The sequence below is a fragment of the Diadema setosum genome, chromosome 2 (genome assembly GCF_964275005.1).
Source record: "Diadema setosum chromosome 2, eeDiaSeto1, whole genome shotgun sequence".
Lineage (NCBI taxonomy): Eukaryota > Metazoa > Echinodermata > Echinoidea > Diadematoida > Diadematidae > Diadema > Diadema setosum.
The window spans coordinates 36,059,571-36,071,966 of record NC_092686.1 but is presented as its reverse complement, the minus strand read 5'-3'; the positions used below and the strand labels follow the sequence as shown (position 1 = coordinate 36,071,966).

Genomic DNA, 12,396 nt, shown 5'->3' with positions numbered 1-12,396 from the left:
TATTTCAGAAAATGGCGGCAATTTTGGATGCCATCTTGGATTACGGTACTTATGTCCGTCAACATCTCTTAATATATATCTTATTGAGTTCTTCATCCTTCAAAACATATATTTAGACATTTAAATTTTGTAATTGGGTTACCTGGCTGGAAAATTATCAGAATTTCAAAATATGGCGGCCATTTTGGACGCCATCTTGGATTACCGTACTTGCGTGCATGAAAATCTCTTGATATGTGTTTTATTGAGTTCTTCATGCTTGAAAACATATATTTAGACATTTAAATTTTGTATTTTGGTTCTCTGGTTGAAAAGTTATAAGAATTTCTGGAAATGGCGGCCATTTTGGACGCCATCTTGGATTGCGGAAAACGCTCAAAGAGGATTCATGAGGACTTTTAGTATGTTATTCTAGACATTTTTCTGGATCTATCCTTTAGACTGCTGTTAACTGGCGTTATCGCGTTGCAGAAATTTGTCTATAAATAAGTCATTCATTGCGTATTATGCTGTTTCTATCTTTTTTCTTGGGGGAGGGGGTTATTCATCAAAACCCGCTATTTTATAGAAGAAATAGCGCACTTGTTCCGTTGTGCGACAATGTTGTGCGACAATGTACATATGTGCAGTGGACGCTCGGTTTCTTATGGTGCGCACTGCGTACTCGCCTGCGGCGCGGCGGCTCGTACGCAGAGGCGGCACCAATCTAAAGAAACCTCGCGTGCACTTTGTGCTGCAATTACACTATCGCACTCCGTGCCGTGCGCTATTTCTATACAATTGTACTATCGCATGATACTATAACAGGTAATGACGTCAACTCTTGCAGACTATTGCCGAGCAAGATGGCGTCAACCGGAGGCGGAGTGGCAGTGGTTGGAGAACCTGATGATTGTGAGGTATTTCTCACTGTTGACACTATCGAGGACAATGAAAATACATATACTAGAAAAGTGATTAAGTACTCGCGGTCAATTTTTGAAACGTACTGCGAGCAGAATCACATCAGCGCGGCATGTGGTGGGAAACAAGAGGTTTTTGCGACCCTGGACGGTGTACTCGCAAAGTTCTACGTTGAAGCTCGCAATCGTGGCGGCAAGTTATACTCGAAAAAGACGATGCAAGCTGTTCGTTTTGGTTTACAGCGGCATTTCGCGTCTCTCTACGAAATCGACATCACTAGACATCCTGCATTTTTTCACTCCAACAGCGTGTACAAACATGTCCTGAAGGGTCTGAAGACAGCAGGGAAGGCAAACGTGAAACACCGTCCCCAGATCACCTCTGATGACATAATTCGCATTCAAACTAGCCTGCAGGCCAAGCAATCCACAGCAAAGGGTCTGCAGCAGAAGGTCTTTCTCGACATCGTCGTCCATTTCAACGATCTTCGTGTGAGCAACTTTCGCGGCTTAAAGCGTGGCGATTTCCAATGTCATTCAGGGGCTGGTAGTGGACAGAAATTCTACACCCTTGGCGCAGGCGTTTCCGCGAGGCACCATAAGCCGCCGGAATATTACGAGCAAAGCCGCATGTACAGCGTGCCGGATAACAAGAATTGCCCTGTGGCTAGTTTGCAAAGGTACCTCGCAAAACTGAATCCGACATGCGAGTTTTTGTGGCAGAGACCAAGGACAATTGTAAATGAAGAGCAAGCCGTGTGGTACGACAACACACCTTTGGGGAAAGAAACTCTCAGAACAATGATGAAAACTATCAGCCTGGAAGCTAACTGCTCGACAGCGTACACTTTCCACTGCCTTCGAGCCAGCAGTTTCTCCATGCTTCAGTACTATAGGGTAGGCAAAATTGCCTGTGTAGAAATGCTGATTGGGCCTAACTTGGTTTAATAGGCCTATTCCATGTTTAGAGAAAAGAGGGTTCTGCTACAATTTAAAGCTAGCTTTGTTGCATCAATCAGAAATTAACAGGCCCTGCACTACAAAATGAATAGAATACTTTCTAATGATGTGTCATAAAAAAAAAAAAAAAAATGTAAAGATGATCTTGAGGAATCTTGTGGTGGTACGTGTTTGTAAATTTATTGTAAGTGATTATGTTTGGGTGTTGCCTGCATGATGATATACATTGTAATATATCAAATGACTTTATCATCAAAATGATTTTATGATATTGATAGTAGAATCTGACTATAGTGATGATCAATGGTGATGACAATGAACAGAGGCTGTTGATCATTTATAATTGATGGTAAACAATTGTTCAATAACAGTGTTGACTATTGACTAGTATTGTACTGGTGTACTTTAATTGATAGAGATTACATTGCAGGTATGTTGGGCAAGCCTGCCTTCTAGTAACACTGACAGGATAATACAGTCAACCTTGCTAAGTCAAATCTATTTGGACTGAAGAAATAGCTTCGAATTTGACATCTATAGGCCTACTAGTTTATGTATGAGGGGTTAAATCAATAGAATAAAAGAGAATTAATCCACATGAAGACTTAATAAGACCTTCAACTTAGGCGATTATTCGACTTATGTGATGTCAACTTGAGCAAGGTTGACTGAATTAATGTTGAAAAGGTACTGCCAATAATTGTGACATCAAGGCATGAAATGCTACTAAAGTCCAAAGCTCAAAAGTTTGATTTTTTACTTTTTGATGTATTAGGCAAGGTTTCTTGCAGCCAAATGAACAGTGTATGTAAAGCAGACTGAATTACAAGAGGAATGGTAGATGATGGGCCCATTACACTTAATTATAAGGGATTTGGTCCTTAATATTCAAACCTTTTTAAGTGTGGGCTTTTGTAGCCATTGTCCCTTTTATTAAATGCTCTTCTTGCAGTAGGGCCTAGATTTGAAAAAAAAATAATTCAAACAAAAACAAAAAATCAGAAATCTGTGATGAGGCTATAGATTGTCATTTATGTTACCTTTGAAATACCTATGTGTAGATCAAGGGAGGGGGAGTTTTGAAGGGGGTATATATTTCCCAAGAAGTAGGACTGTTTTAGAGATGCTTTCAGTTCACTAATATTAAAAGTACAAAGTTGTGGTTAACACAAATTGCATACTACAGTATTGAATATTGCTGCAAATTATTACAAGATACAGTAGAGTCATGAGAGGTCACTGTGACATTAAAATCAACATTGGTCATATTGGAGATCCCTAGTTGAATTCAGTCAAGTGCCTTCATATGGTACCTGCACCCACACTGTAGGCCTACATCATTGTCGTGGGGTAGTTTGCAGGCACAAACCCTTGTTGGTCATAAAGGAGTCTGCGCCAAGACTACTACATGTGCCACTTTGGCACTGTGTTGAAGCTTCTCCCTTGTTGGGAGAGGCTGCAGTGTAGTGGTGCGTGTATTAGTCTTGGCGCATGCAGACTCCTATACGACCAACAAGGGTTTGTGCCTGCAAACTAGTCGTGGGGTTTGAAAGGTCATAGGCCTAATTTAGAACATGATTTCCTTTTAATCTACAAAAGAACTGGAAATAATGCTGTTGTGACGGGTAATTGGTACACTTTATAATTCCATTACCCTTCCAAATACTGTATGTACCTGGTACGCATGTACCATACTGGCACGTACGTTTGTATAGAGTTGATACAGAGTACTAATATTGAGAGATGACGGTTTTGCTATGAAAGGTAATTTATACCGGTATGTAAGAAATGGGAAGAAATATAGAAAACATGGTTTAACCCCCAAATGTGTACAATGGAATACAAAGATGGTTCTTTAAACCAACCACCAACCCCCCTCCCCCCCCCCCCTTTATTTAAGTGCACCTGAGGCATGGTAAATGTTTTCGGATTGTCTGTCCTTCCATCCATCCGTAACCAATTTTGTGGACAGGGGACACGTAAGTAAACAACCATTTGACGTACGGTATCCTAATGAAACTTGGCAGGTACAGCTGTATGTACAATGTACATGTACAATTGCCCGTATGAGGGGGTGAGGTTGTGCCTATCAACTTTTTAGTGCAGATGCTCAAGGCCATACATGATAGGTTGTAGGTCAAGGTCAAATGCTCAAAAATTCATTTTTTCCCCCATATCAATGCAATGCCTGAAGGTATTTTCTTAAAACTTACAATTTGTACATGTAGTGTATACATGTATTTCACAATGAAGATTCTCTAGTGAGAGTTTCGGGTCATGAGGTCAAAGGTCAAGTGAAAATGTTAATTTCACTTTTTTTCCATATCTTGGAAATGCTACAGGGTACTGGTATCTTCATGGAACATAGTACATGCATTTACTGACTGGCAGTGATTATCCAGGGAATCTTGGGGTCATGAGCTAAAGAGTTTCGGGTCATGAGGTCAAAGGCCAAGTGAAAATGTTAATTTCACTTTTTTTTCCATATCTTGGAAATGCTACAGGGTACTGGTATCTTCATGGAACATAGTACGCATTTACTGACTGGCAGTGATTATCCAGGGAATCTTGGGGTCATGAGGTCAAAGATCAGGGGTCAAAGGTCAAGGTCAACTAATTAAAGTTAGCTCTTTCCATCATATTTATGTAACGCCTGCAGGATTTTGCACTTGAAACTTGGTGAATATGTATTATCCAAATAGAGATGCTCTGGGGAGTTTTTGGCCAAAAAGGTCAAAAGTCAAAATGTCAACAGTCAAGTGAAAGTGAACTTCACTTTTTCCTCCGTATCTTGGAAGTGTGCAGGCTCAAGGTATCATCATGAAACTAATACTATTAGTTCTGCCTGACAGTGATTCTCTTGGGAATTTAAAGGTCATATGGTCAAAGGTCAAGGGTCAAAGGCCTGGTTAAAATGGTAACAAATTACCTTAATACAGAAATTACACACTTTGTCTATAACACTGTACCTTGAATATTACTCGATGTATATATAAGGGTCAAAAGTCAGTATTTTTATACCATACACGTAACTGTTTTAAAGAGCAATTATTTCCAAAACGGGAATTCTAATAATTTCAATATATTATTATTAACATAGCACCATTCAGGTACTTTTTAAAGTATTTTACCTTATGATCAACCAATTATTGTACAGATTACTTAGCGGATCAATCTTTTGCTACATTTTGAATAGCTTAAACACTATAATTTCACAGATAATGTGGGAATTTGCAAAATTGTAGCATTTTATCTGAAACTTTGACACTGTTTCTAGCCTTGACCTTCCTCCCTTTCCTTTTGCAATCTTGTACACTGTATTTAAATACACTGTAGTTACAAGTGTACTTTGACAATACATAAATTTCATGTTAATGCTTTGAGCCATTTCAGAACATGGAGAAAATAATTTGTGAAATGTCAGTGTTTTCAGCTGACCTTCAACCATTGACCTTTAACAAATGCCCAATTTGGGTTTTTTGTTGTTGTTGAAGAGGAAGGGAATTTTGGCAAGTTCCATTTCATTTTCATTCAGCTACAGAATCTATTTTCAAAATATGGAAAAAATGAATATTTAGCACTTTCACTTTACCTTCAACCTAATGGTCCAAAGATATGGCTTCAGAAAAGTAACTATGTGTAGGTACATGTACCTTGTAATGTGCCTGTGTGTACACAAAGACTAATTTAGTTTGATTTGAAAAGTGTATACCAAATAATTCCTAAGGTTTGAAAAGAAAAATACCTGTTAGTATTTGAATCTGTACAAATAGTGCAATTCGGGCATTTTAATGTAATCTTTGATCCTTGACCTAAACTTCCCAAAAGAATCATCAGGCAATACATACATTCCATAAAAGAGAACATACTATATTTCTAGAGTCATTTTTGAGAGAGAAAAAGTTCATTTTACACTTGATCTCTGACCTTGTGGCCCAAAGTTAATTCTAGAAAATCTTTCTGGTAATACGTGGACACATTAAATTTTCTGAAACTACCTTCAGGCATTGGAGACAAATAGGAGTAGTAAAATGTTAGAATTTGACCTCTCAAGACCACTGAACCAGTGCATGTATGCCCACAAGTTGATTGGTGTACAGTTGTATATCTTCATCCACTTACTGGATAAAAAAACTGCATTTTACACGCTAAGTTTCATATGGGTGTCATAAACAATTTTTTATTGTCAACAAAATCAGTTGTAGATGGACAATAAAAAAACAGAATATTTCTGGTGGCACATCATGCATCATGGCAGAGGTGTAAAAAGGAAGAAGAAGTAAGAAATGTTGCTACATGGCAGCTGGTATGCCTCCACCATAAAGCATAATTCTCCTGATAGGTGTGGAGTACACTTGTACATGTATGTATCTTGACATTGTGAGATGATAGTTTCACATACTTGACAAAAAAGTTATATAACATACAAGTGTATCACGATTGCATCAGCTGTTTACTTACATTAACTCATGTAGGTTTCATTTGGATGGATATGACTAAACTGTTTAAAAGAGAAAGGAACTTACATTGTGACCTCAATGCCGAAGTCTTTAATTACAGGATCATTGTGCAGTAATGCATCTACTGTACATGTACCTAGTTTGATTAAGTTTTGATGCATATAATTACACCCTCTAGAGTAAAACTCCAAGGTATGGAAAAATTTTAGCATATTATCCTGACCTTTGACCCTTTGACCCAGAATTTCCAAGGAGAATCATTGTCATGTAGTACATGCATAGTATCCAGTATTATGACAGTGCCTTGAGACATTTCCTAAAAAGGATGAAAAAGTGACATTCTAGCATTTTCTTGTGACCTTTGACCTTTGGCCAATGTCCCAAAACTCTTTCTATAGAACCTTTGTGGTGTACACACAAAGTTTCAAAGATCGCTTTCAGATACTGTGTAAATCCCTGTATGGGGGAAATACATGTATAGTGAAATTTAAGAATGTGAGCTTGACCTTTGATCTTGATCATTTGCATCAAAAGTTGATGGGCACAACTTTGTCCACTCTTACATACAATTAATACATACAATGTATACCAGGTATGGGGTGTTAAACCTCAAACGGTTTTTAAGGTACACTGTCCACAAATTTATTGATTACAGATGGAAAGAGGAAAGAATGGAAGGACAAACAATGCCAAAACATAATGCCTCCGACGTTATATGGGTTCTTGCACGAGCTGTTTTGTCGCTTCCGAAGTACCGGTATTGCTGATCCTGTGTAATGTTTCATATGAGTTACTAAATTGCCAGTGATGGATATTAACAATAATGTATATCATGAAACTAGGGGAAAGAACTCACAACCCCAAGATTGCTCTCTCTTGCTTACTTTCATATGAACTGCAGACAAAGGGCAAAGAGATTGAGGGTACTGAAGATGCTGTACAATATGACATTGATGAGGATGATGATGATGACGATGATGACGATGGTTGGGAGATGGACTTTGGCAAGGAAGACAACACTGACGATGCCACCAAGGACGCAACTTTTCCCAGTGATGTCACACCCAGCCCTGTCCATGAGAGCAAAGAGTTTCTAGAGACATTTATTGATAGCAGTAGCAAGAATGGCCCAGAGATGCACAAGGAACCAGAGAAGAAAACTTGTGGACAGGCTAGTATTGGGCTTCAGTTGTGATTTATGCTTTTGTCTGTGATTGTAGTGTGTAATTTCAACATGAGATTATCTCTGACCAGATACTAATAAGTTGCATTTCTCCTGTGTGCCTTGTTTCCCGGACATTTCAAAGGAAATCATAAGATAATTCAAGTTCATTTTTAATAAGCTTTGTGTTTGATGGGGGGGGGGGGTATGTATGGATCAATGGTTAAGTCTCTCCCACGCACTAACTGAGATGATATCCTTGAAAGAAAGGTTTTCTGAAATGTATTTCTATTACTTGTTGCACAATTCTACCTGGAAATTTCATGGACTAGAGAAATGTGATTGATTTGAATGTGACCCTGCACCACAAAAGCAACAATTACTTGCCAGATATGGATTTTTGTCGAGCCTACCGGAGGTGAGGGGAGACTAAGGGATCGCCTGTGGCGTCTGTCCGTCCGTGCGTCGTCTGTCCGTAATGCTACAAAAACTTCAATAACTCTTTACTCTGGGCTTCAATTGCAATCAAACTTCGAGGGAAGAGGGGTCATAAACAGTTTCACATTTTACCATATATGAAGGTCACCTCAAGGTCAAAGCTCACAGGCAGGGGTCAATGAACTTTTAGAGCCCAATGTTAAGTTTTTATGGCGCGTTTCTATTATGGGTCATAACTTTTGATCCATAACTCCATTTGTGACCAAACTTGGATGGTAGATGTCCCTTGGGGAGTGGATGGTCACCACAAGGTCAATGGTCACAAGCATGGGTCAACAAACTTTTAGAGCCTGATGTTAATTTTTTATGGCGCGTTTCTATTATGGGTCATAACTTTTGATCCATAGGTCCGTTTGTGACCAAACTTGGATGGTAAATGTCCCTTTGGGAGTGGATGATCACCACAAGGTCAAAGGTCACAAGCAGGGGTCAACAAACTTTTAGAGCCTAATGTTAAATTTTTATGGCACGTTTCTATTATGGGTCATAACTTTTGATCCATAACTCCATTTGTGACTAAACTTGGATGGTAGATGTCCCTTGGGGAGTGGATGGTCACCACAAGGTCAATGATCACAAGCATGGGTCAACAAACTTTTAGAGCCCAATGTTAAGTTTTTATGGCGCGTTTCTATTATGGGTCATAACTTTTGATCCATATAAACTCCATTTGTGACTAAACTTGAATGGTAGATGTCCCTTGGGGAGTGGATGGTCACCGCAAGGTTCACCGCAAGGTCACTGGTCACAAGCATGGGTCAATGAACTTTTAGAGCCCAGTGTTCAGTTTTTATGGCGTGCTTCTATTATGGGTCATAACTTTTGATCCATAGGTCTGTTTGTGACCAAACTTGGATGGTAGATGTCCCTTGGGGAGTGGATGATCTCCACAAGGTCAAAGGTCACAAGCAGGGATCAATGAATTTATAGAGCCCAATGTTCAGTTTTTATGGTGCATTTCTATTATGGGTCATAACTTTTGATCCATAACTCCATTTGTGACTAAACTTGGATGGTAAATGTCCCTTGGGGAGTGGATGGTCACCACAAGGTCAATGGTCACAAGCATGGGTCAACGAACTTTTAGAGCCCAATGTTAAGTTTTTATGGCGCGTTTCTATTATGGGTCTAAGCTTTTGATCCATAGGTCCGTTTGTTACCAAAACTTGGATGGTAGATGTCCCTTGGGGAGTGGATGATCACCGCAGGGTCAAAGGTCACAAGCAGGGGTCAATGAACTTTAAGAGCCCAATGTTAAGTTTTTATGGCACGTTTCTTTTTTTGCCATGAATTTTTACCCTTTTATATCTCTTTTTATCTGTTATATCTCTCTTAATCTGTTATATCCCATTCGGGTACAATTTCTTGTATGCAAATGGGCGAGACACATTATGGCACTTGCCTTGTTAAGGGCAGATTCTGAAAGAGTAGACTCTGAGCTTTAAAATGATGTATCACTCAATGGGCAATTCCGCAGTTAGGTGGACATGACATGGATAAAAGAAATGTGCCTCTTTATCTTACCCTTTAATCTAGGTATCAACTAATGCCATGTATGTTCACCAATCATTAGGGTCTTTCAAATTCAGTAGATTTTATTTTTCGTATTCATTGATTTTGTGAGATCTAAAACCATCATTTAAAATGTACATGTGGGACTGGGTATGCTGAAATTCACTTAAATGCAAATTACAGTGGGTTCCTTTGAAATTTTTTCCTCAAAGTTTTGCTAAAGGGTAAAAGATGAATACATTTAAATACTCCAGAAGTCATGTGACATTTTGTCAATTAAAAAAGGGTGAAATGACCTGCGGAATTACTCCGGACAAATGTAACGTTACTAACCGTAACGTTACTAACCATGCTTTTGGGGGTCTAGCTAAAAAATTATTGGTCGAACTGCTAAAAAAATTTGCATGAACATTTGTCATGATGCAATAATTGAAATTAATGCAACACTTTGTTTGAAATAACTTGAATTTTTGCACACTTTTTGTTACAAGACATTGATTTTTTTGTCATGTCCTTTTTTCGTAACGTTACTAACCAGCCCTTTAAGTTGCTATATAGCAATTCTAATATTTCTTGGATTGCGTTCATTCTTTTCTGTATCATAAACCTTGGAAGGATGAACATGTTTTTGACATAATTTTGACTTGAAGTGAATAAATGGTAATTTAGTGGTAAAAACAAATATCTAAATTTGTTCAAATGTAACGTTACTAACCGCGGAATTGCCCCAATGCAAATAGACTCTCCTAACCTATCTAAATCTTGGAAAGAGAGCACATGCTGTGGAAAAGTGTGAACTGAGAAAAGAGGCTCTGCAGTACAGGGTCTATTCAAGTGCTTAATCTTTTTCAAGCTGCACTAGTTATGCGATGAATGGGACAAAAAAAAAAAGACAGAATGTAAGCCACCATAGCAACAACAATGAAGAGATTATCAGATAAAGCTGAAATTGAGCATGCTCTATCAACACATTCTGTCCATAATTAATGCAAATATTCAAAGCAGTAGCATTATCCTAAATTCAAAAGTTGTTAGAGTTGAAAGTGAAGAGTGTTCAAAGGACTTTCAAGAAATGAAAAGGGGCCTGTAAGATATACCTGATTACACTACTCTACCAACAAAAGACTTGTGGAGAAACTGCTGAAAACCATGTTGCCATTCATTTTATGATCCCAATCTTATGAATAGTGTACAGAAAAATAGCTCTTAAAGTTCAGAAAAAACAGAAAACTCCAAATTGACGTAGTTTACCCTTGTCACCTTTTCTGAGTCCTCACGTAAAATCAAGGGGTGCAACTTTTTTTGTTTTGTTTTGTTTTGTGATGCATGGTCTCAAATGTTGATTAATGGTGAAGTGGTGGAATCAAATTCCTCAGAGGAAAAAGATTCATCTGTACATTTGTTTCACGATTGTAATTTGTACAATTATTGTGTTTCCACCATTCGATTTAGCAGACTGCAGCAGACAGACATAGTTTGACAGCATCTGCTCGCGAAGAATTGGAGTACTTTTCCAAGGACATTGCCAGCAGCATGAGGCGGATACCAGAGGAATGGTGGGATGATGTTAAGATTGAGGTGATGACTGTCATCAGAAACTTTTCTATCACTGCAACCAGGTCAGCCGCCGAGGGTGTCAATAGGAGGGCACCCCTGTCTCCACCGACATTAGCCACCGCCCAAAAGTTAAGTGGCACATCGAGCCTCGGTCGCCCCACACCTGGGCATACCCATCCCTGGATGTCCACCTCACCAGCCACCGGCAACTCACAGTACTTACCGGTACAACAAGGAGGATTGTCCATCACTCCAGCTACCTACATTGGGGTATGAAAGTACATCAAGGGTTCCCAGCCCATCAGGGAAATCAAGGAAAATTATATTACTTTTTTTCCAGTCAGGGAAAAGTCAGGGAATTTGATAAAAATGCCTCAAATCAGGGAAAAGTCAGGGAATTTGGATTGGTCCCAAAATGGAAAGTAGTCAGTAAAATCTGTGATATTTTTTTTTTTTGCATGTGAACACAACATCCATTGGATGAAACTGGATGAAAATTGGATGTGAAACTGGAAATGAATTGAAATAGTTATGGAAATTTGATACTTCATCAGGGAATAATCTGGGAAAAATCAGGGAATTTTGTTTTCTTGAAATGCTGGAAACCCTGTACATAGAGTTCATGCAGAGCTAGACATTAGCAAGGGACAAAGGGTCACAGGTTAAGAAAATGCTTATTATTCCCAAATGATTGCTTTCTGAATTAATTATGATAGCCATCTATAGAAACCTTGTGCAAGGAATGGATACACACCCAATACATTTGGGGTTATGCTGTCAAACTTGTGAAGTTATGTCATTTCAGTTTTTTGCCAATCATGTGAAAATAAGGTCATCCGACATTGTTGAGATGTACTGTATAGACCCATTGAAAGGATAATGCGAGATGGGGGAGGCATGCCAGAAACCATAGTGACGTTTTTCTTGTCCTTATTTGCTTTGTTTGTCACACGATTGAACAGATGGCAAATAATTCACATCCCAGCACACACTGCAAGGAGTCACAACCGGGCACACATGCTGTTGGCATCATGCACAGCTAAGAATGGGTCGCATGTGTTGCATTTGCAGTCTCTGTCAGATCATTACACGAGAAGCCGAAGGTACTATGTAATTCCCACTTACTCCCAGAGCAAGCAGCATACTTGCCAACTAGTAAGATTTTATCAGATTCAGTAAGATTTTTTTACGTTAAAGATAGCAAAATCAGATTTTCTGTCAGAGAAATCAGATTTTTAAAAAATATTAAGATATACCTTTCATGTGTATTTTCTGAAGATTTGACCGAAAGTAAGATTTTTAACTTCAGTTTGCATATAAAATAAGATTTTTGCAATCCATGAGT

The 12,396-nt window shown here is 38.7% G+C and overlaps 1 protein-coding gene across 1 annotated transcript; it reads left to right on the top strand.

Annotated features, from left to right (window-relative positions):
• Nucleotides 1–788: 788 nt before the first annotated feature.
• On the top strand, nt 789–7,517 carry LOC140244584 (uncharacterized). Its single transcript, XM_072324211.1, has 2 exons — nt 789–1,799; nt 7,224–7,517. The coding sequence occupies exons 1-2, from the start codon at nt 846–848 to the stop codon at nt 7,515–7,517; spliced, it is 1,248 nt and encodes a 415-aa protein (XP_072180312.1). The 5' UTR covers nt 789–845.
• The last annotated feature ends 4,879 nt before the right edge of the window (nt 7,518–12,396 follow it).